This window comes from Panthera tigris, chromosome E2, assembly GCF_018350195.1.
Source record: "Panthera tigris isolate Pti1 chromosome E2, P.tigris_Pti1_mat1.1, whole genome shotgun sequence".
NCBI classification, from domain to species: Eukaryota; Metazoa; Chordata; class Mammalia; order Carnivora; family Felidae; genus Panthera; species Panthera tigris.
In genome coordinates this window covers 8,784,417-8,808,199 of record NC_056674.1, presented here as the reverse complement: position 1 = coordinate 8,808,199, position 23,783 = coordinate 8,784,417, and the positions used below count along the sequence as shown (strand labels likewise).

At 51.0% G+C, this 23,783-nt stretch overlaps 1 protein-coding gene across 1 annotated transcript in view; it reads left to right on the top strand.

Annotated features, from left to right (window-relative positions):
- Nucleotides 1-23,783, top strand: part of LOC102965145 (transient receptor potential cation channel subfamily M member 4) — a 61,713-nt gene extending 37,930 nt beyond the window's left edge. Inside the window, 14 exon segments of the mRNA XM_042969140.1 lie at nucleotides 113-247; nucleotides 5,311-5,440; nucleotides 5,615-5,760; nucleotides 7,457-7,569; nucleotides 7,962-8,039; nucleotides 12,198-12,629; nucleotides 17,626-17,758; nucleotides 17,914-18,088; nucleotides 18,346-18,523; nucleotides 22,126-22,319; nucleotides 22,518-22,650; nucleotides 22,897-22,969; nucleotides 23,055-23,160; nucleotides 23,417-23,783. Of these exon segments, the coding sequence (XP_042825074.1) occupies nucleotides 113-247; nucleotides 5,311-5,440; nucleotides 5,615-5,760; nucleotides 7,457-7,569; nucleotides 7,962-8,039; nucleotides 12,198-12,629; nucleotides 17,626-17,758; nucleotides 17,914-18,088; nucleotides 18,346-18,523; nucleotides 22,126-22,319; nucleotides 22,518-22,650; nucleotides 22,897-22,969; nucleotides 23,055-23,160; nucleotides 23,417-23,421 (2,031 nt within the window). The 3' untranslated portion in view covers nucleotides 23,422-23,783.

Below are 23,783 nucleotides of genomic sequence, written 5' to 3'. Positions count from 1 at the left end.
AAGGACCTGGGGGCGGGGCCGGGGAGGGGTGTGCGCCTGGACGGGGGTGGAGCTGATGGCTGGGGGCGGGGCCAGGGAGGGCCAGCCCTCACCACGCCTCCCTCGCCTGCAGCAGTGCCTGCTGAAGGACAAGGCCCCGTCGGAACTCACGCTGGACGCCGTCCTCGGGCAGGCCCCCTGGACTGACCTGCTCCTCTGGGCACTGCTCCTGAACAGGGCTCAGATGGCCCTGTACTTCTGGGAGATGGTGAGTGCTGACGTGATCTCTGATTCTACTTTTCTCTGTGTCCCGCCCTGTCCTTTATTTCTACTGGACCCCAGTGCCTGGCTCCTGACGTCACCCCCACCCCACCCCCGTTCGCCATTCCTGATAGATGACGCCATCCCCTGCTTCTCCACCCGCCCCACCCCCGATATCACGCCTTTCTCCTGACTTGTCGTTTCCATCAGCAATATATACTGGACGTTTTCCCTTGTCCACACACGGGACTCCGCCTCATTCTCTCGGAATGGTTACCTCCAAGGGGAAGTTAGAAGGTTATCTGGTAGCCGAGGGGGAGTCATTTAAACATAGTTACACCTGGAAAATCGAGATGCATCGTGGTAGTGGCCATGTCGCAGGGGACAAAACCCGAGGCAAGGACACCAGCTAAGAAGGTCAATCTGGAGGCCTCCAGGCAGCCAAGATGAGGGCCTGGACTAAAACAGGTGGGATGGAGGTGTTGGGACCCATTTGAGAAGCTTGAGAAATTTTTCAAAAGAAAGAAAGAAAAAAAGAAGAGTCGGAGGGTTTGAGTAGGATCTAAGATTGAGCCTATTTTTATAGCACAGAAATATCTTAACAGGACTTCTTCAGCCTTGGGTTGTTTTCAGCCCATCAGGCCATGGCTTAAATATAGAATGAAAAAAAAATATGTTTTTTAATGTTTGTGTTTGAGAGAGAAAGAGACAGCACAAGCAGGGGAGGGGCAGAGAGAGGGAGAGAGAGGGAGACACAGAATCTGAAGCAGGCTCGGGCTCTGAGCTGTCAGCGCAGAGCCTGACGCGGGGCTCAGACTCACAAACCATGAGATCATGACTTGAGCTGAAGTCGGACGCTCAACCGACTGAGCCACCCAGGGGCCCTTAGATTTCTTTTTTCATTGAGATCAAATTCATCTAATATAAAATTCACCATTGGAACCACTTAAAACTGCATAATCCAGTAGCCTTTAGTAGGCTCACAGTGTTGGTGGAACCTCTAGTTCCAGGACGGTTTCATCATCCCAGAAGGAAACCCCAAACCCATTTAACACTCGCTCCCCATTCCCTCCTCCCCCAGCCCCTGGCAATGACTAATCTGCTCCCGGTCTCTATGGACCTGCCCATTCTGGATACTTTATAGAAATGGAATCATCTCGGGGCGCCTGGGTGGCTCAGCCGGTTAAGCGTCCAACTTCGGCTCAGGTTATTATCTCGAGGTCCGTGAGTTCGAGCCCCACGTCGGGCTCCGTGCGGACAGCTCGGAGCCTGGAGCCTGCTTCAGATTCTGTGTCTCCCTCTCTCTCTGACCCTCCCCTGTTCATGCTCTGTCTCTCTCTGCCTCAAAAATAAATAAACATTAAAAAAAATTTTTTTTAAAGAAATGGAATCATCTCAGATGTGGCTTTTTTGCACTTGACTTCTTACGCTTAGTATAGTGTTTTTGTGGGTCATCCGGGTTGTAGGTATAGGCGTGCTTCCTTCTATTTTGCATCTGAATGATATGCCCTTGTATGGGTACGCCACGTTTTGTTTATCCATTCATCTCTTGCTGGTCGCATGGGTTGTTTTGACTTTTTTGGCTATTGTGAATAATAGTGCTATGAACACTGGTGTGGAAATACCTGCTCGGGTCCCTCCTTCCCGTTGTTTTGCGTATATACTGAGGACTCCAATTGCTGGATCATATAGTAATTCTGGGTCAAATTTTTTGAGGCACTGCCGTTCTATTTTCCGTAGTGGCCGCACCATTTTCCATTCCCGCCAGCAGTGTGCAGGGGTTCCAATTTCTCCACATCTCCACCACCCCTGTTATTTTCTGGTTGTTTGTTTGTTTGTTTGTTTTTTATAACTGCCATCCTAATGTGGTTTCGATTTGTGTTTCCTTAATGATTAATGACACGGAGCATCTTTTCATGGGCTTATTGACCATCCGTTTATCCTTGGAGAAATGTCTATTCAAGTCCTTTGTCCATTTTATAAATTGGTTTGTTTATCTTGTCGTTGTTGAATTGTACGAGTTCTTTATATGCTCTGGATATCAATCCCGTATCAGGCATATGACTTGCAGATATTTTCTCTCTTGCTGTGGGTTGCCTTTTCATTCTGTTGATGGTGGTCTTTGATTCACAAAAGTTTTAAATTTGGACTAAGTCCAACTTGTCTGTCTTTTTTCTTTGTTTTCGCTTTTGGTGTCATATCTAAGTAACTATCGCTAAATCCAAGGCCATGAAGTTTTATCCCTGTGTTATCTTCTGAGGGTTTTATGGTTTTGTAATTATATGAACTATAACTATTTAATCCCACACGTTAGTCTTACTGAGATTCCCCATGTGTGATCAGTCACTTCTCCTTTGCTGATCTTACGAGTCTCTGGTTTTGGCTTTTGACAATTTGATTAAAATGTTTTTCAACGTGAACCTCTTTGAATTTATCCTATTTCGAGTTCCTTGCTCTCGCACGTACAGATTCATGTCTTTCATCAAAATTCGGGGAGTTTTACTCCATTATATCTTGAGATATTCTTTCTAGCCATTTCTCACGGTCCTCTCCCTTTGGGACTCCTATTATACATATATTGGTGTGGTTGATAGTGTCCCACAGGTCTTTTAGGTTCCGTTTATTTGTCTTCATTCTTGGTTCTTTCTGCACCCCAAACCGGGTCGTCTCAATTGATCTGTCTTCAAGTTCATGCGTTCTTTCTTCTGTCTCCTCAAAGCTGCTGTTGAGCCCTTCTAGTGAATTTTTCATTTCACTTACTGCACTTTCTAGCTCCAGAATTATTACCTTTGTTTTTGTTTTTTGTTTTTTTCTGGTAATTTCTGTCTTTTTATTCCTATTCTCTAGTAATACATCCTTCTCCTGGCTTTCTTGAGTTTTTGTCCATGATTTCCTTTAGCTCTTTGAGCACATTTAAGGCAATTAATTTAAAGCCTTTGTCTAGTAAGTCTGGTGTCTTAGCTTCTGCAGGGATGGTTTCTGTTTCTTTTTTTTCCCTGATACTGTGCCATACGTTCTTGTTTCTTTGCCTGCCTCATAGTTTTGTTTTGTTTTGGTTTGGTTTGTTTTGTTTTAACTGGGCATTTTGAATAATATAGTGTGGCTGCTCTGGAAGTCAGCTCACCCCCTCCCTTCAGGGTGCGTTGTGGTTTGTTGTGTTGATGGTGGTGGTGTTTGTTCAGTGACTTTTCTAAGCTTTTTTGTAAAGTCTTTATTCTTTGTCACGTGTGGCCCCTGAAGTCCCTGTTCTGTTAGGTTAGTGGCCCGCTAGTGACTTGACAGAGAAATCCTTAAACGTCCAGGGCCTGGGGTGGGGGAGTGGGGGGTGTGAGCGGCCCGACACTCCTGGTTTGCAGATTGGCTCTGTGTTGGAGCTGTCTTTCTTTTTCTTTTAAAAATTTTTAATGTTTATTTTTGAGAGAGAAAGAAAGAGCACAGGGGAGGGGCAGAGAAAGAGGGAGAGAGAGAGATTCCCAAGCAGGCTCTGCGCCATCAGCACAGAGCCCGATGTGGGGCTCGAACTCACAAACCCCCAGATCGTGACCTGAGCCGAAACCAAGAGTCAGACACTCACCTGGCTGAGCCACGCAGACACCCCTGGAGCTGTCTTTCGACACTCAGGCAGGCTGTTTGCCATTTTGCCTTAGCCTTCACTTCCTGCTTTTGCTGAGACAAAAGGTCGGCAAGAGGTGAAAAGTTAGGGTTTTCTCGAATCTCTTCTGAGCCTGGACCATCTTAGTCATGCATGTAGCCTTCTAGATTCCCTGATACACGTAGGAACTCCTCAAACCCTTATTCCTTCAACTCTCCTCCCCACCCCAGCCGCTTCCCTCCCCAGCTGCTGAGGATATTTATCTTTTGTTCACCTTGACTGTTATTTTTTGCCTCAGGCGGCTGAGGCTAATCTATTTGCCCTTAAATGCTTTCTGACACCGCCCGGGAAGCCATTTCTGGTTGGGGGAAGCCCCGAGAACCTTGAGACGAACGCAGGCCCTTGAGCTGTTCCTTCAGATAGCCACCAGCTAAATCCACACGCGCACACAACCACAATTATTCAAGGAGAAGATCTGAATCTCCCTCGGGTACCGACAGCTTGCACCGGGAACAGGCCGCCCTTGAGCCGGGGTGTTGACAGTGGTAGTTAAAATGTCACAGCGCTCTTTTACCCAAACTTGCTGTTTTCTTTCTTCATTGAACTTTCTCCTATTTGTTGTAAGTTTTATAGTCCGGTCTTGGACTCTGAGAAAGTTGGTTCTGACAGTTTTTGCCAGCTTATTTGTTGCTTTTTTGGAGAGACAGAGTTTTGAAATTCCGTACCCTGCCAGTTTAGGGGACATTTCTTCCAACTGCTGCTTGACCTGTCTGTAACCTCTGAGGTCATTCGAACTCTACCCCAGCCCCGGTCCCTGAACTATCCGTCTTTTTTTTTTTTTTTTTTTTTTTTTTTTTAAGTTTATTTATTTATTTTGAGAGAGAGCTCGCGTGCACGAACTGAGAGAAACAGGGAGAGAATCCCAAGCGGGCTCCGTGCTGTCAGCACAGAGCCTGATGTGAGGTTTGATCTCACGAAGTGTGAGATCATGACCTGAGCCTAAATCAAGATTCGGATGTTTAACCCACTGAGCCACCCAGGTGCCCCTGAACTTCCTGACTTTTGACATTTTCACCTGATGCCCAGATTCACCTACAAACATTGCTTCAATCTTGGCCTCTGATGACCCTGGTTAATTTCTCACTTCTGGCTCTGTCCTCTCCCTTGACCACAGGCTTCCCCCTCCACCACCTTCCGTGAGCCTCTCTAAACTCTGACCCTCTCTGGGGTGGCTCAGTCCCTGAAGAATCCGACTTCAGCTCAGGTCATCATCTCACGGTGTGTGAGCTCCGGCCCCGCCTCGGGCTCTGTGCTGACAGCTCCGAGCCCGGAGCCTGCTTCGGATTCTGTGTCTCCCTCTCTCTACCCCTCCCGCGCTCGTGCTCTGTCTCTCTCTCAAAACTAATAAATAAAACATTGAAAAACAAAGAAAAATAAACTGTGACCCGTATCCATGACCCCTCTCTCTGTCTCTTCAGGGCTCCAACGCCGTGGCCTCGGCTCTTGGGGCCTGTTTGCTGCTCCGCGTCCTGGCACGCCTGGAGTCTGAGGCGGAGGAGGCGGCCCGGAGGAAGGACCTGGCGGCCAAGTTTGAGGGCCTGGGCGTTGGTGCGTCAGGCACGCGTGCGTGGGGGCGGGGCAGGGAGCCGCCTCGAGGGGTGTGTGCATCCCCCCCACTCCTCCTCTCACAGCCCGGCGCCTTCCCCTTCAGTCCCCTCCTCCTTACCCCGCACACCGCGCCCTCGCTCCTTCTCTTCCCTCATTTATGTCTCCCGCCCCCAGACCTTTTCGGGGAGTGCTACCGCAGCAGCGAGAAACGGGCCGCTCGCCTCCTGCTCCGCCGCTGCCCGCTCTGGGGGGATGCCACCTGCCTGCAGCTTGCCATGCAGGCCGACGCCCGTGCCTTCTTTGCCCAGGACGGGGTCCAGGTGAGCCCCTGAGGTGCCGGCATCCTCAACAGCTCCCACCTGGACTTTGGGATGTACGGAGGATAAGCCCCTGCCACTGCCGGCAGCGAATGCACTTGACCGGCCTCCCGCTGGGAGACCACCCACCCTCCAGAAATTCTCAGCCCTCTCCCAGAAGGGCTGCTCCTCCCAGAAGAAGCCCCACCCCCTGCCACGGGAAAGCCAACCTTCCCACAGCAAAGCCCACCTTCCTAAAAAGCTCCCTCCGCCGTAGGGAAATTCCTGGTGACTTTAGGAAGTCCCCTCTGGCACACAGGAAGTCCTCCCCACTCCCACGGGAAGTCTCACTCCTCCCAAAGGAAGCCCTGCCTCGTCCACAGGAAGTCCTCCCCACTCCCACGGGAAGTCTCACTCCTCCCAAAGGAAGACCTGCCTCGTCCACAGGAAGTCCTCCCCACTCCCACGGGAGGTCTCACTCCTCCCAAAGGAAGCCCTGCCTCGTCCACAGGAAGTCCTCCCCACTCCCACGGGAGGTCTCACTCCTCCCAAAGGAAGCCCTGCCTCGTCCACAGGAAGTCCTCCCCACTCCCACGGGAGGTCTCACTCCTCCCAAAGGAAGCCCTGCCTCGTCCACAGGAAGTCCTCCCCACTCCCACGGGAGGTCTCACTCCTCCCAAAGGAAGCCCTGCCTCGTCCACAGGAAGTCCTCCCCACTCCCACGGGAGGTCTCACTCCTCCCAAAGGAAGCCCTGCCTCGTCCACAGGAAGTCCTCCCCACTCCCACGGGAAGTCTCACTCCTCCCAAAGGAAGCCCTGCCCCCTCCGCAAGAAGGCCTTCCTGCTTCCTTGGAGAGGTCCTCAGTTCCAGGTCTCAGCCATTAGAATGACCTCTCTGGACAGTTGCCTAGTGTTTTGGACAGAGATGAACTCTGGTTTAGGAATCCCCCCCTTCCCCCCCCCCCCCCCCCCCCGGGAAATCCTCTCCTTTGGGAAGCCCTGCTTGGCTCACGGTCGCCCCCATCCTGACCATCCTGACGTTTTAAAACCTTTCCCAATATCAATCTAAAGCTGAACAGGGGTGGGGCACCTGGCTGCCTCAGTGACTTGATCTCAGGCTCAGGGTGGTAAGTTCAAGCCCCAATGTCGGGCATAAAGCTTACTTAGCAAACAACAACAACAACAAAAAAAAAAAAAACGCCTGACAGGGGCTCAGAGAATCCCACCCTCAGTACAGGAAGTCTGCCCACCCCAACCGGAAGTCCTGTCCTCCCTTGTCCGGAAGGATTTGTCTGGCATTTCAAGTAGTTACCCAGAGTCCTTTGCTTTGAATGGTGGTGACACTCGTGAGTTCCAGCTCGGGTCTCTTCCTTAACCTCTCCGTGCCCCATCCGTGCAAAGGGAGAAAATAGTAGTTAGTACCTGTTCTCCTGGGGGGGGGGGTAGGGGGTTGGTGAGAGTTCAGTGATCTCATCTGTGTAAAATGCTTCACCTGGTATCTAGCATATTGTGTTAATAAATGTTGGTTTTGGAACTCTACCCGCTAAAACCTGGGACAGGTCCTCCTCACCTTTGACCCTCCCCCCCCCCAAAAAAAAGTTGCGGCCGCCATATTGGGCCCTTGCTCTGTGTGCTGCAGCTGTTGCCCAGTTCTTCCCTGGGGTCTTTGGAAAGGGGCTGTGGGGAGATTCGGGCTCTTAACCCTCCTCACACCCCACAGTCTCTGCTGACGCAGAAATGGTGGGGGGAGATGGACAGCACCACTCCCATCTGGGCCCTGGTTCTCGCCTTCTTTTGCCCCCCACTCATCTACACCAACCTCATCACCTTCAGGTCAGTCCCTGGGGTCCGACTGGCGGGGGGGGGGGGTGGGGGGTGCTCGGTTTGCCCTTCCTGCTCACATCTGGCTGCCTCCCCACTTGGTCTGTCCGGTGCTTCCCCTCCCCGTTCGCTCTCTTTCCCTCCCCGAGACTGGGGGCGTGTCTGGGAGGTGAGCTTCCGGGGGGGCGGGGGGGGGGCTCTGCAGTGTCTTTGGGGAACGGTTCCTCTGCCCTCCGGCTGTGGCTCGGGGGGGGGGGGGGAGATCCCTTTGGGTGAGTCTAGGAAAGTTCCTCGCTGTCTCCCTGCCAATGTCTCTGGGTGAAGAAGTTTGGGTCTGTGTCTGGAGAATTCCTCCTCCGCTTGCCCCGTCCCCGTTCCTCACTCTGCGTGTTCCTCCATGCCAGGAAGCCAGAGGAGGAGTCCACACAGAAGGACCTGGCCTTTGACGTGGATCGGGGCGTCAACGGGGAAGGCCCCGCGGGGTGAGTGGAGCCCCAGCACCGTGTGAGGGGGGGGGGGGGGCACCCTGGGCAGCTTCAGGAGCCCCAGGCGCTGAGAGCAAAGCCAGAGGGCAGAGGCGGAGCTTCTGGGGGTAATGGCTTCATGAAGCCGTTGACGATACCGAGGAAGTGTCCCAAATGCCACGCTCGGCTTGCGTCAAGCTTTGGTTCTGCCGCGAAGTTTGGAAGCCAGTTTGCCTCATGCTACACATACTTCCATCTCCACGTAGCAAGTGGAATCAGCTGGATTTGGTTCATTCAGGGCATCCTTCGTCGATTTTTGGTTTTTTTGTTTGTTTTCTGACTCCAGGGCCATTGCCCTGAAGCTCTGTGCTGTGGTACCCGGGCCTAAGCAAACGGTCTACCAAACTTCTGATGATGCCACAGAGTGGAGGTGCTGAGGGACTTGGCGGTGGGTCAAGCAGACCTGGGTTCAAACCTTGACTTTGACCTTGGAAGTGACTTCACCCCGAGCCCCAGGTTTCTTTTCTGTTAAATGAAGGTGCATGGAAGGTTGTACCCGTGTCAGCTCAGGTTGGGCAGTGCTGCGTAAGAAAACATCCCAGGGGCGCCCGGGTGGCTCAGTTGGTTAAGCGGCTGACTCCGGATTTCGGCTCAGGTCACGATCTCACGGTTTGTGAGATCAAGCCCCGGGTTGGGCTCTGTGCCGACAGCGTGACGCCTGCTTAGAATTCTCTCTCTCTCTCTGTCCCTCCCTCGCTCGCACGCTCGCGTGCATGCTCTCTCTCTCGAAATAAATAAGTAAACTTAAAAAAAAAAAAAAAAAAAGAATGTTCCGGTCTTTAAAAGACGGAAAAGAAAACACCCTAAACTCTCAGCGACTGGCCACAAGCAACGCTCCCTTCTCACGCTCCTTTCCTGGGTTGTCTGTGTCGTGCCTCCAATATGGCTTCCACCTGGGGGGCGAGTGAGCAGCTCCCAGCTGGGATGTTGCTGGTCTCAGGGCAGAGGGAAAAGGGAAACGGGGAACCAGGTACTGGCTCTTAAAGCCGCCACGTGGAAGAGACACGTGTCACTGGTGCCCACATTTTACTGGCAAAAAGGAGGCATATGGTAACTCCTCAGCCCCCGATTCTCCCACTGAGAGGGAAGCAGAATGTTTGGCGCCGAACGGCGAGGCGTGTTACAGCGGGGGCCTCACGGGGATAACGTGTCAAGTGCATCACGCTGCCTGGCACACAGTGAGCGCTCAATTAACGGGGATCGTTCACTGCTACTGTGGTTATTAACCCATTTATCACTTGTTTTGTTGAACGACGTTTGGAGGCATAAGGGTCTCAACCTCTGGTAACAGAGACACAGAGAAAAAGAGGCCCACACTTATATGCATCTTTGTACACTCCGTCTGTACTTAAAAAAAAATTTTTTTTTAATGTTTATTTATTTTTGAGAGAGAGAGAGAGAGAGAGAGAGAGAGCAGGGGAGGGGCAGAGACAGAGAGGGAGGCACAGAATCCGAAGCAGGCTCCGGGTTCTGAGCTGTCAGCACAGAGCCCGACGCGGGGCTCGAACTCACGAGCCGTGAGATCATGACTTGAGCTGAAGTCGGGCGCCCGACTGACTGAGCCACCCACGCGCCCTCCCCCCCCCCTTTTTTTAGTGTTTAGTTATTTTTGAGAGAGAGAGAGAGACAGAGTCTGAGGGGGGGAAGGGCAGAGAGAGACAGAGACACAGCCTCTGTCTCTACTTTAGCCAGTTAGGTGAGAAGAGGGAGGGACCCTGGCCCCCAGTATCCCAGAAGAAAAAATATTTCTGGTAAGTGTTAGAAACATGACCAGCAGTCTCTAAAATCCACTACCTACCTCGAGGAGCAAAGTTAAACGTATATATGTATACACACACACATTTTTCCGCGATAACGCACAGCGAATACGAAATATTTGTCAAGATGGAAGAGAAAGCTAAGAAAAAAATTGGGACCACTGAGAAAAGTCCCCAGTGTCAGGGTCAGTAACGATGTGCTCACCCAGTGAGCTCCCGACTTTTGCACCATGATGACGATGACAGTGACGGTGACCACAGCTGATGTCCTGGAACACTTGCAGTGGGCAGCCAGGGTGCTAAGTCCTTTTGAAAATCAGTTTCATTCCCTCAACAGCCCTACGCCCTAGAGTCTGTTATTTGGGGATGAAATGACTGAGGGACTAAGTCACTCGCCTCAGCTCACGTGACCGGTAGATGGGGGAGCTGGGATTTGAACCAGCTTCTTGTTCCTGAAGCCGTGCTCTTAGCCACTGTGGAGAGCCACCTCCATGGAGAGCTTTGTGGAAAGACAGAGTCCCGGATGCGTCCTCAGGGAGGCTCGGGATGCGCCCAGGAAACTGTGTGGCCCGGCTGTGCCTGATTCAAGATGGCGGACGGCGGGGAGCCTTCTGACCCACCACGCGGTCTTGGGTCCCAGGGCCCCGCGGAGGGTGAAATGCCAGATAACAGGTCTCTTTTCCCTCGACCCTAGGGAACTTTCTGTCCTCTCTGCATCTCACTCGCTTTAGCTTTTCCAGTTCTTTCCTCTTGTTTTCTTGAGACCAGCTTTTGCTGAGATAAAATTCACATTCAGGCCACCCATTGAAGGGGTTACGATTCAGTGGTTTTTAGTATGTTCACAGAATTGTGCCGTCGTCACCACAATGAACCTGAAAACACTGTCGCTGCCACAAGAAACCCTGTACCCGTTAAGGGTCACTCCTCGTTCCTCCCTCCCCCCAGCCCTGGGGGGCCAATAGTTGGTTTTCTGTGTCTACGAATTTCCCTATTCCTGACGTTTTGTATAAATGGGGCCATACACTATGTGGTCTTTTGTGATTGGCTTCATTAACTTATCATCACGTTTTCAAGATTTCTCCGTGTTGTAACACGTGTCAGTCAGTGCTCCATTCCTTTGTATCGCTAAGTAATATTCTGGTGTGTGGCCACCCCATATTTTACTTATCCACGGATAAGCAGGTGGACCTTTGTGTTGTTTCCACTCTGGGGCTGTTATCTTTCTTCTTGGTTTATATATACACCTTTTTTTTTTTTTTTTAATGTTTATTTTTGAGAGAGAGAGAGAGAGAGAGAGAGAGAGAGAGAGAGAGACAGCATGACTGGGGAAGGGGCAGAGAGAGAGGGAGACAGAACGTGAAGCGGGCTCCAGGCTCTGAGCTGTCAGCACAGAGCCTGACGTGGGGCTCAGACCCATGAACTATGACATCATGACCTGAGCTGAAGTCAGACACTCAACCGACTGAGCCACCCAGGTGCCCCTCTGCTTGGTTTATAAAAAGAAGACGCCTTTCCAAGCCAATTTAATTTTCCTGTTAGCTTGTTGAGTTTACTATTAATTTGCATTATTCATGTTGGCTTTTTGAAAAATAAAGTTCATTCATTTATTTTTAGAGAGAGGGAGGGAGAATCCCAAGCAGGCTCCAAGTTGTCAGCACAGAACCCAATGCTGGGCTTGAACTCACAAACCATGAGATCGTGACCTGAGCCGAAATCTAGAGTTGGAAGCTTAACCAACGGAGCCACCCTGACGCTCCTATTTTGGCGTTTTTGATCTGAGGTCGGAATTAAGAGTCAGGCTGAAATTGGGACAGAGGATCAGAACTTGGAGGAGAAGGGTCAGAGGCAGGAGTGGACCGAGGAGGTCAGAATCCAGAAGCCAAATACGGCTGTGTGGTCCGAGGTCAGATCCGGAGAACACTGGGCCGGACAGCCTGACATCAGAATTTGTGGGTCAGAAGTTAACGTTCAGGGACAGCGCTGTCTCACCTGGGGAGCCGAGATCATGAAAGTGAGGGGGGTCAGAGGTCAGGGGGATGGTCCGAAGTCAGAGAGTCAGAGGCTATGAAGGTGAGGGAAGAGGGAGTCGGCAGTCAGACACGGGTCAGAGGCCAGAGGGTGGAGAAAGTCAGAGGTAGAAAGTCGGCAGTCTTGATGGCAGGAGATTTCAGAGGTCAGGGGTTAGATACACGGGTCAGAAGTCAAGGCGATGGCAGGCAGCCGACTTGGTTTCAGGTCCGGCAGGGTTAGAAGTCAGATGGGAAAGGTGAGAGGTCTTGATGATGGGGAAGAGGGGCTCAGAGGTCAGGCTGAGCCCTCCTCCCCCCTCCCCCCCCCCCCCCCCCCCCCCCCCCCGCAGGCTGGCAGAGCCCCCTGAGCAGACCCCCGTGGGGGCGCTGACGCGGCCCGGACGCAGGGGCTGCTGCGGGAGGTGCCCCCCACGCCTGCGCCGCTGGCCCCAGTTCTGGGGGGCGCCGGTGACCGCCTTCATGGGCAACGTGGTCAGTTACCTCCTCTTCCTGCTGCTCTTCGCCCACGTGCTGCTCGTCGACTTCCGGCCCGAGCCGCCCGCCGCCCCGGAGCTGCTGCTCTACTTCTGGGCCTTCACCCTGCTCTGCGAGGAGTTCCGCCAGGGCCTGGGCGGCGGCTGGGGCAGCCTGGCCACCGGGGGGCCCGGCCCGGGGCCCCGCCGGGCCCCGCTGCGCCACCGGCTGCACCTCTACCTCGCGGACGCCTGGAACCAGTGCGACCTGGTGGCCCTCACCTGCTTCCTCCTCGGCGTGGGCTGCCGGTGAGTGTCCCCGTGACCTTGGGCCGCGGGCCCTCCCCGCTGGGCTGGAGCCAGCTCCGCTTTTTCTTGAAAAGCAGGCAACCCCTTCTTGCTGGAAGGCACCCACCGCGGCAGCGCGGGCCCCCAGCAGTTTGCTCGCGTGCGGGAATCCGGCTTGAGGGACGTGGGGATCGGGGCAAGAACCGCACTGTGCTTGTTGCTGTTCTAGATCTGCGGGCTCTCGGGCTTTTCTCTAGTCCTCGAACCTGGCCCCCCAGCTGCAGCACCAGCTGGTGGACCGGAGTCCTCCCCCCAGACACCCGGCCGGGCGCGGACACCACCCTGGCCTCCTCCCCTCCTCTGTCCTCCTGCCCCCCCCCCCCCCCCCCCGCGCCTCCCTCTATCGGGTCCCCTCTCCCTCCCGCCCCCTCGCCCCAGCCTCCTGGACGCCCCTCTTCCCTCCAGTCCATCTCCCGTGGGGCCCACAAGGGTCTTTCTACTCCCAGAACTGACCCGTGGCTGCCCAGCACCCCTGCACTTGGCACTGGGAGCCCTGGACGGTCCTGGCGCGCCCACCTCTCCCAGCCTGCGCCCCCGTTTCTTCCTCTTTTCGTCATCCGGGCTCCGGCCCCTCGAAGCAGCTCGCAGTTCCTTCCTCACAGCCACAGGGGCTTTGACCTTGATCCTAAATATTTTCAATCTGTGCAATTACAAAATTGGAATCAGAATTTGACCAGGACAGATGAGTTCTTATCAGGGAAGTGTTTTCCAGTTTCTTCAAACTTTCTCGGTCAGTTTTATATGCAGGGCAGTTAAACTAATTAATTTTCTTTTTCCTTCTTTTCTTTTTCTTTTCTTTTTTTTTTTTTTTCTTATTTCTTTCTTTCTCCTTTTTTTTTAATGTTTATTTATTTTTGAGAGCGGGAGAGAGAGAGCACGCACAAGCAGGGGAGGGAGACACAGAATCTGAAACGGGCTCCAGGCTCCAAGCTGTCAGCACAGAGCCAGAGGTGAGGCTTGAACTCAGGAACCCTGAGATCATGGCCTGAGCTGAAGTCGAGGCTTCACCGACTGAGCCACCCAAGCACTCCATATTGTTATTTTTATTTTCAGTTTCTGAAATTACTTCAACTTCATGAATTATTATTTGGGTTAAGTCGTACCACAGATATTGGGCTCATCATTTGTGTTATTGTCTGTATCGAATTTTGCCCAAACCTAGGTTCTGGGTTTGTGAATTTTACTTTGTGGCTTTGATTCATTCGTGTCCAGTTTTCCTGGGTCAAATTTTATAGATTCACATTTATATTTAAGTTTTTTAAATTAAAAAAAATTATTTGAGAGAGAGAGAGAGAGAGAGAGAGAGAGGGCAAGAGCGAGAGTAGGGGGAGGGGCAGAGAAAGAGAGAATCTTAAGTAGGCTCCTCGCTCAGTGCAGAACCTGACTGGGGGTTTGATCCCATCACCCTCATGAGTTCAAGGCCCGCATCGGACTCTCTGCTGTCAGTGCAGTGCCCGCTTCGGATCCTCTGTCCCCTTGTCTCTCTCTGTCCCTCCCCCACCCTCCAAAAATGTATAAACATTAAAAGAAAAAAAAATTGTCAGGAATTCACCTCAAATATTTCTGTCGCCAAGACTGGGCCGTGTAATGTTAGTTCATTTCTTCCATGGTTTCCAGATCATGCTGTGTGGTGCCCAGGGAAAGGGCAGGGGCATGTCAACACAGACTTGGGGACAAATTGTCGTGTCTTTGAGTCTCGCTGTTCCCCTTTCTCGAAACACTTTTCCCTCTTCTCCTTGGCCAAGCCAATGCCTCCGCTTCCTTTAGGCCTCAGTTTTGCTGCCTCCGACTCTGGAAGGCTTCCTTTATCCTTGCCAGACTCCGGGTCCCTCCCGTGTGCCTCCCTCCTGTCCTGTCCTGAGGTCACCCCAAATGGTGCTCTCAGTATGGCTTGTGCTGTCTTTCTCCTCACACAAGATTATAAACGCGACAGCATCTCCCAGCAACTTAAAATGTCTTTGAAATACAGTCTCTTATCAAAGAAATACCGAAAGATGTCCTCAGTGAACAGGATTAAACAAAAGAAAGGCACAGAACAGAAACCAACGTTATTCTTCAGTCTTTCCGAGAGTCCTCACTCTTCCATCCACGGTCGCCATCAAGAGTTTGGTGCACGTTCTGCCTGGTCTTTCTTTTGTTTTAATGTTGATTTATTGGGGTGCCTGGGTGGCTCAGTCGGTTGGGCGTCCGACTTCGGCTCAGGTCATGATCTCAGCTCATGATCAGGGGTTCGTGGGTCCGAACCCCACGTCAGGCTCTGTGCTGACAGCTCAGGGTCTGGAGCCTGCTTCGGATTCTGTGTCTCCCTCTCTCTCTGCCCCTCCCCCACTTGTGCTCTGTCTCTCTCTCTCTCTCTCTCTTTCAAAAATAAACATTAAAAAAAAATACATGTTCGTTTATATTTGTTGATCTTTTACGTATGTGTATGGGTAGGTGCTCTCTGAACCCTTGTTATTGTTTTTATTTTTAAGTTTATTTATTTTATTTCTTTATTTTGAGAGAGAGAGTGCGGGAGGGGCAGAGAGAGAGAGAGAGAGAGAGAGAGAGAGAATCCCAAGGAGGCTCTACACTGTCAGCCGACTTGAACTCAGGATCCATGAGATCGCCACCTGAGCCAAAGCCAAGAGTCAGACGCTTAACCAACTAAGCCACTCAAGTGACCCTGTTTTTTGTTTTTTTTTTTAAATGTTTATTTTTGAAGGAGAGAGAGAGACAGAGTATGAGTGGGGGAGGGGCAGAGAGAGAAGGAGACACAGAATCCGAAGCGGGCTCCAGGCTCTGAGCTGTCAGCACAGAGCCCGATGTGGGGCTTGAACTCACAAACTGTGAGATCATGACCTGAGCCGAAGTCGGTCGCTCAACCAACTGAGCCACCCAGGCGCCCCTAAAGAATTTTTTTTAATCATTTATTTTTGAGAGAGAGAGTGGGGGAGGGGCAGAGAGAGAGGGGCGGGGAGACACAGAATCTGAAGAAGGCTCCAAGCTCCAGGCTGTCAGCACAGAGCCTAATGGGGGGCCCAAACCTACGAACCATGAGATCGTGACCTGAGCCCAAGTCGGATGCTTAACTGACTAAGCCACCCGGGTGCCCCTAAAGATTTTAAGTGATCACATCCGATAAGGGGCTCAAACTCACAACCCCAAGACCAAGAGTCCTATGCTCTACTGACTGAGCCAGCCAGGCACCACTAACTCTTGGATTTGTTCTCAATATCTTCCCACGGTCCGTAGCTTGTCTTTTCACTTTTGTATATTATTATTATTATTATTATTTTATTTTATTTTATTTTTTAAAGTAGGCTCCATACCCAACGTGGGGCTGGAACTTACGGCCCTGAGATCAGAAGTTGGATGCCCTTATCGACTCAGCCAGCCAGGCACCTCACTTTTGTATATTATCCTTTTTTTTTGGTCGTCATTATCTGTAAATTGCTTCCTTTCTCTGAATAGTTTCGCATTTTATTTATTTGTTTGTTTGTTTGTTTGTTTATTGGCACAAGTGAGCGAGGGGCAGAGAGGAGAGAATCCCAGGAAGGGCAGAGGGAGAGGAAGAGAGAGAGGGAAGCAGCGTTCGAATTTTTACCCGAATTGGGGCTCCAGCTCGCCCAAAGTGGAGCTCGAGCTCCCTCGATGTGGGACTTGAACTCACGAACCATGAGATCATGACGTGAGCCAAAGTCAGATGCTGAACAACTGAGCCACCCCGGCGCCCCTTGTATATTATCCTAAACATTTTTTTACTCTTTAAGTTTGCATGTTGAAATACCCCGAGACTTACAACAAATGCTGCAGCAACAGTACAGAGAATTCCTCCACACCTTTCACCGGGATCCCCAAGTGTTAACATCTTGCATTACCCAAACCAGGAAATTCTTATTCAAATCCTCCGTTGTCCCACTGATGTCCTTTTTCTGCTCCAGGAGCCAATCCAGTTCGCCAGTCCTTTGGCTCTTAAGATCTTAACACCCTTGGACAGTGCAGACCAGTTACTGTGTACGATTTGGCTCTATTTGAGTTAGTCTCGGGTTCCCTCACGAGCGAATGTAGGCGATGCGTTTTTGGCAAACAGCGTTGCCCTTCACTGTCGGTCGTATTTATGTTACCTTTTGCTGCAAGGAAGTTTCACATGTCCAGGTTGTCAAATTAATCTGGCTTTTCCTTTAGTGTGATCTTATATATATCACTTGCATGAAAGGCTTCGCTCGTTATGTGACAGCTCATCCTCTGAAGCCCAGGAAGGAATTCTTCTATAGTTTTGTCAGATTTTATTTTATTTTTAAAAAAAATTTTTAATGTTTTATTTATTTTTGAGACCGAGAGAGACAGAGCATGAGCAGGGGAGGGGCAGAGAGAGAGGGAGACACAGAATCCGAAGCAGGCTCCGGGCTCCGAGCTGTCGCACAGAGCCCGACGCGGGGCTCGAACTCACGGACCGTGAGATCATGACCTGAGCTGAAGTCGGACGCTCAACCGACTGAGCCACCCAGGCGCCCCAGTTTTGTCAGATTTTAATGTGTTGCCTTTTACTCCGTTTTTAATCCATTCAGAGTTCAAGTACGTGATGCTGCAAAATAGGGATGTGATTCTTTATTTCCCCCATAGGATTGCTAAGGTTCCTGGCCTTTGACCTTCCTCTGTGAATTGTGTGTTCTCTTTAACCACTCTCCCGTTAGGTCGTTTGTCTTCTGCTTACTGGTCTGCTGGAACTCTCTAGTGGGCCTCTTATAGGCTGGACAGGTATTCCGGCGGTTTTCCCAACTTGATTGTTACAGGGACCTCCCAAATTCTTGCCAAGGCCGTGGATTACGAAGCCGTTTTTAAGGGTGTGCGGGCGCCCCGCGCGGCTCAGCTCGGCCCTGTGAAACCTGGGTGAACCCCCGGGGAATCGGAGGGTCCCGGCTGCGGCCCCTCCCGAAGCCTGGTGTTGGTGACCCCTGCCGCGTCTCCTCGCACCCAGGCTGACCCCCGGCCTGTATGACCTGGGCCGCACTGTCCTCTGCCTCGACTTCATGGTCTTCACGCTGCGGCTGCTGCATATCTTCACGGTCAACAAACAACTGGGGCCCAAGATAGTCATCGTGAACAAGATGGTGAGGGGGGCGGGGCCCGGGGGCGGGTCCAGAGGAGGGAAGGGGCGGGGCAGGGAGGCTGGGAACCCGTGCACGGAGCAGAGTGGGGGTGGAGCTTCGGTCGCAGGGGGCGGGGCCAGACTGCGTCTCGTTTCCCGCCCCCCTCCCCCGCACAGATGAAGGACGTGTTCTTCTTCCTCTTCTTCCTCGGTGTGTGGCTGGTTGCCTACGGGGTGGCCACGGAGGGGCTCCTTAGGCCCCGGGATCGTGACCTCCCGAATATCCTGCGCCGTGTTTTCTACCGGCCCTACCTGCAGATCTTTGGGCAGATCCCCCAGGAGGACATGGATGGTATGGAGGATGAGAGGGCTTGACACCCTCCCTCGGGGCTCCCTACCAGTCCCCCTGTCTCTGGGTCTCTATACCCCTGTCTTTAAGTCTCTGCCTCGCTCTCCCTAGGTCTCTGAGTGGCCCCGTGCCCCCCGCTCCATCTCTATGGGATTCTGTCTCCCTCTCTCAGGGTCTCTGCTCCCCCACGCCCCCCTGAATTTCTGTTTTTCTTCGGTCTCTGTCTCCCTGGCCCCACCTCTGAGTGTCTCCCTTTACAGTGGCCCTCATGGAGCATGTCAACTGCTCGTCGGAGCAGGGCTTCTGGGCACGCCCATTGGGGGCCCAGGCAGGCTCCTGCGTCTCGCTTTATGCCAACTGGCTGGTGATTCTCCTCCTCATCATTTTCCTGCTCGTGGCCAACATCCTGCTGCTGAATTTGCTCATCGCCATGTTCAGGTGAGGCCTGACTGTTCTCTGATCTGACCTCACCCAGCGTGACCCTTGACCGCAGCGTGACCCTCAATCCCAGCTTGACCCTGTCCCCAGCATGATTGGTGATTCCAGCCTAAGCAATTCTGTTTTTAGTCCTTGAATTCTGACTCGGATCTAATGCTGGCTTGGGGGGCACCTGGGTGGCTCAGTCAGTTAAGCGTCTCTTGATTTGGGTTCAGGTCTCCCGGTTCATGAGTTGGAGCCTCGCATCGGGCTCTGTGCTGATAGAGAGGAGCCTGCTTGGGATTCTCTCTCTCCCTCTCTCTTTGCCCCTTCCCCCCGACTCTCTCTCTCTCAAAGTAAATGAATAACCTTAAAAAAAAACCAACAACAGTGAAATACCAGTTCATATCATACCAACTAACTCGGATGGCTATAATTTTGTTTTTAAGTTTATTTTGAGAGAGAGAGAGCACAAGCAGGGGAGGGGAAGAGAGAGAGAGGGAGAGAGAGAAGCCCAAGTAGGCTCTGCTCTGTCAGCTTGGAACCATGTGATCATGACCTGGGCTGAAACCAAGAGTCAGATGCTGAACCGACTGAGCCACCCAGGCGCCCCTCACGCTGGTTTTGGTTTGCGTTGCCCTAATGACCAACGATGGGTAGCATCTTTCCATGTGCTTATTGTCCATTGCACTTCTTCTTTGGAGAAATGTCTGTTCAGGTCTTTTGCCTGTTTATAAACTGGGTTGTCTTTCTGTTGTTGAGTTGTAGCAATTCTTTATATATTTTGGATGTAAACTCCTATCAGATATGTGATATGTAAATAATTTCTCCTTTTCTGTTGGTTGTCTTTTCCTGTTCTTGACAATCCCGTTTAATGCACAAAAGCTTTAAATTTTATTAATTGTACTATTGGTGTCATATCTAAGGACTCATCAGTAAATCCAAGGTCCTAAAGATTTACTCCTATGTTTTATAGTTTTAGCTCTTCTATTCAGGTTGTTGGTCTGTTTCAACTCGATTTTTGTACATGGTATGAGCTAGGGGTCCAACTTCATGCTTTTTGGCTTGCAGAAATCCAGTACTTCCAGCTCTGTGTTCAAGAGACTGTTTTTTCCCCATTGAGTGGACTTGTCACCCTTGTTAAAAATCATTTGGCCGGGGCGCCTGGGTGGCTCAGTCGGTTGAGCTTCCGACTTCGGCTCAGGTCATGACACAGAATCGGAAGCAGGCTCCAGGCTCTGAGCCGTCAGCACAGAGCCCCATGCGGGACTCAAACCCACGAACTGCGAGATCACGACCTGAGCCAAAGTTGGACGCCCGACTGACTGAGCCACCCAGGCACCCCTCAACGTATCTCTTCTGAGGGGGAAGGGGACACAATTCAACTCCTAATGCTCATAGATGTATGGGTTTATTTCTGGACCCTTATCTCTATTCCATTGGTTGATATATCTATCTTATGCCAGTACAACCACACTGTTTTGATTGTGTAGGAAATTTTGAAATTAGGAAGTGTGAGTCTTTCAACTTTGTTCTTTTTCAAGATTCTTTTGGCTACTCAGGGTCTCTTGCAATTCCCTATTCATTTGTGGATCGGCTTTTACTTTTCTGCAGAAAAGGCTGTTGGAATTTTTGTATGAATTGTGTTGAATCTGTAGATTGCTTTGGATAGTATTGGGATGTTAACAATAGTAAGTTTTTGTATTCACGAACACAGGTTGTCTTTCCATGTATTTAGATGTTCTTTTAAATATCTTTTAGTATTGTTTTGTAATTTTCAGTGTAGAAGCCTTTTGCCTTGGTTAAATTTATTCCTAGGTGTTTTATTCTTTTAGATTCTATTATAAATGGAATTGCTTTCTAAATTTCCTTTTTGGATTGTTCATTGCAGGTGTATGGAAACACAGTTGATTTTTGGTTGGTGATCTTGTACCCTGCAACTTTGCTGAATTTGTTTGTTATTGTGATTCTCTGAGATTTTTTAGAAAATGTTTTATTTATTTATTTGTTTTTTTTGAGAGAGGGCAAGTGGGGGAGGGGCAGAGAGAGGAGGACAGAGGATCTGAAGCAGGCTTTGTGCTGGCCTCAGAGAGCCTGATGTGGGGCTCCAGCTCACGAACTGCGAGATCCTGTCTTGACCCAAAGTCTGACGCTAAACCAACTGAGCCAACTAGGTGCCCCTCTGAGATTTTTGATATATAGGATCATGTCATCTGTGACTAGAAATAGTTTTACTTCATTTCCAATTTGGATGCGTTTTATTTCTTTTTCTTGTTTAATTGCTCTGGCTGGTACTTTCAGTACAATGATGAATAGCATGGTGAGACTGGGCATCCTTGTCTTATTCCTTATTTTAGCAGGAAGTTTTCAGTCTTTCTTCATTGAATATTTTGTAGGCTTTAGGTTTTTCATAATTATCCTTTACTATGTTGAGGAATTTTCCTTTTAGTCCTGTTCTAAGTCAAAAGGAAAAAAAAAATTTTTTTTTTTTTTTTTTATCACAAAAGGGTGTTGGATTTTGTCCTACGCCTTTTCTGTGTCTCTATGTCAGTTGAGATGATAATGTGAGATAATCATGGGTTTTTTGTTTTGTTTTGTTTTGTTTTTGCTCTATGAAGGTGGTGTGTTGTATTGATTTTTGTATGTTGAACCACCTTTGTATTACTGGGATAAATCACTTGGTCATGGTGTATAATCCTTTTAATATGCTGCTGAATTCGGTTTGCTAGTATTTTGTTGAGGGTATTTGCATGTATATTCATAAAAAATATTTATCTGTAATTTTGTTTTCTTGTGATCTCTTTATCTGGGTAACCTCATTGGCCTCATAGAATGAGTCAGGAACTGTTCTCTCTTAATTTTTTTGGAGAATTTGAGAAGAATTGGTGTTAATGCTTGCTTTCTTTCTTTCTTTCTTTTTTTTTTGACTGGTAAAATTCACCCATGAAAACATCTGGGCCTGGGCTTTGTTGTTGTTGGGACATTTTTTGGTGAGTGATTCAATCTCTTTACTTATTATAGGTCTTTTGAGGTTTTCTGTTTCTTCTTGAGTCAGTTTTGGTGATTTGTGTGTTTCTAGGAATTTGTCCCATTTATTTCATTTAGGTTATCTAATTTGTTGGCATACAATTGTGACAGTGTTCTCTTATAATCCTTTTTATCTCTGTAAGGTCGGTAGTAATGCCCTCATTTTCATTCTGATTATAGCTATTTGTGTTCAGCTGACTTTTTTTTTTTTCTTTTTTCTTTTTTCTTTTTTTTTTATGAGAGAGAGAGGAAGAGGGAGAGAGAGGGAGAGGGAGAGAGAGGCAGGCTGAGAGAATCCCAGGCAGGCTCCACGCTCAGCATGGAGCCTGACACAGGGTTTGATCTCACGACTGTGAGCCCCTGTGAGCCGAAATCAAGAGTTGGACTGCTAATTCATGACACCATCCCAACTTGACTCCTGACATCTGACCCTTGGCCCTCCTCACCCAGCTTCTAAGTGCATCCTGTAATACCTCTGACTTTATTGATTCCAATATCTGCCTGGTGCCTTGGACTTCAAACATATTGTTCAACATCTAACGTTGGTCTCTTGCTCGCTTTGACCTCTGGTAACCCTTGACCTGTCGTCCCCGTAGCTACACCTTCGGCAAAGTACAGGGAAACAGCGACCTCTATTGGAAGGCGCAGCGCTACAGCCTCATCCGGGAATATCACTCTAGGCCTGCACTGGCCCCGCCCCTTATCGTCGTCTCGCACGTGCGCCTCCTCATCCGCCGACTACGCAGGCGCAGGGCCAGCTTGCCGTCCTCCCCGATCTTCGAACATTTTCGTGAGAGCGGGATTTGGTGAAAAACACAGGGGACGGGACCTGGAGAGAAAGAAGAGCATAGACAGGCGGGGGAAGGATACCCAGGTTCACTAGTGGGGCGGGTGTGCAATATTAGGGGGCGTGGCCTGGGAGGGCTCCCTCGGGATGCTTTGGGTAGGGAGACGAGGTCGAGGACTCCATCCTTGCTCCGCCCTCCAGGGGTCTACCTTTCGAAGGAAGCAGAGCGGAGGCTGTTGACATGGGAGTCGGTGCAGAAGGAGAATTTCCTGCTGGCACGCGCCCGGGACAAGCGCGAGAGCGACTCAGAGCGTCTGAAGCGCACTTCGCAAAAGTGAGGGCGGGGCGGGCCGGGGACTGGGCTTCCTGCTTCGGGGGCGGATCTTGTGACTTGTGTCGAGTGGAACCCGGGGCTGGGCTAGAGAAGAGCGGTGCTCCAGGTGGAGCCTGCACGGGACACGGTCCTGGAACTTTGGGGAGGAAGGCGGGCCTTGGGGGGGGGGGGGGACGGGGCTTTCCGAGGGTGGGGCTGGTGGGCTGGTGGTACTGGCCTGATGCCCTAGGTTGTCCCGGGTTGCAGGGTGGACACGGCGTTGAAGCAGTTGAGACAGATCCGCGAGTATGAGCAGCGTCTCAAAGGGTTGGAACGGGAGGTGAGGACTTCCGGACGTGGCTGGGGGAGTATGGTCGGGGTGTGGGGTTTTGGTCTCGTTCCTTTACGTCCCTCCTGCTCCCAAGGTCCAGCACTGCAGCCGTGTCCTGGGCTGGGTGGCGGAAGCCCTGAGCCGCTCGGCATTGCTGCCCCCAGGGGGGCCACCGCCTCCAACCCCACCTGGGCCCAAAGGTCAGTGTTGTAGGGTCCACCTGTGTCTATCCCTAGCCTCTGTCACCACCACCGTGCTTTCTGGGGCCTGTGTTCCTCGATGCCTGAGTGTTTTTCTCACTTTGCCGCCCTTCCTTTGGCCCTGGGTCATTCTCTCAGTCTCCTTTGGGCTTTTCGTCCTTCTTGCTCCTTTTTTTTTTTTTTTTTTGCCACTTTTCCTTTTTTTTTCTGTCCTCTCCATCCCCACCATCTGTTCTCTCTTCTCTCTCCCCCCCAGACTGACCCCTGCTGGCAGACTTCAAGGAGTAGGCCCATAGGGCGTTTTTACTCCCCAAGTCCTAGCTGGTCTTGGACCCTTGCACCTCCTGGCCTTGTCCTGGAGGTGGGCCCCATGCTCATGGAGGACCACCAGGGCTGCTGTCAGGACCACCTCAGGGAGTGTCATCCGTTGGGACCACGGCAGGCCTGGTTCCCCACAGAACCAGTCCCAATCTAGAAGGATCGGCCTCTGGAACCCAGGCATTGACCTTCTGAAGGTCCTGCCACAGCCCACTGGGCAGAAGGCTGCAGGGTCCTTGGGATGCAGGGACCACAGATCCTACTTGTAGCTCCCCACACTGGGGAAATAAAGCCATTTGAGAGGA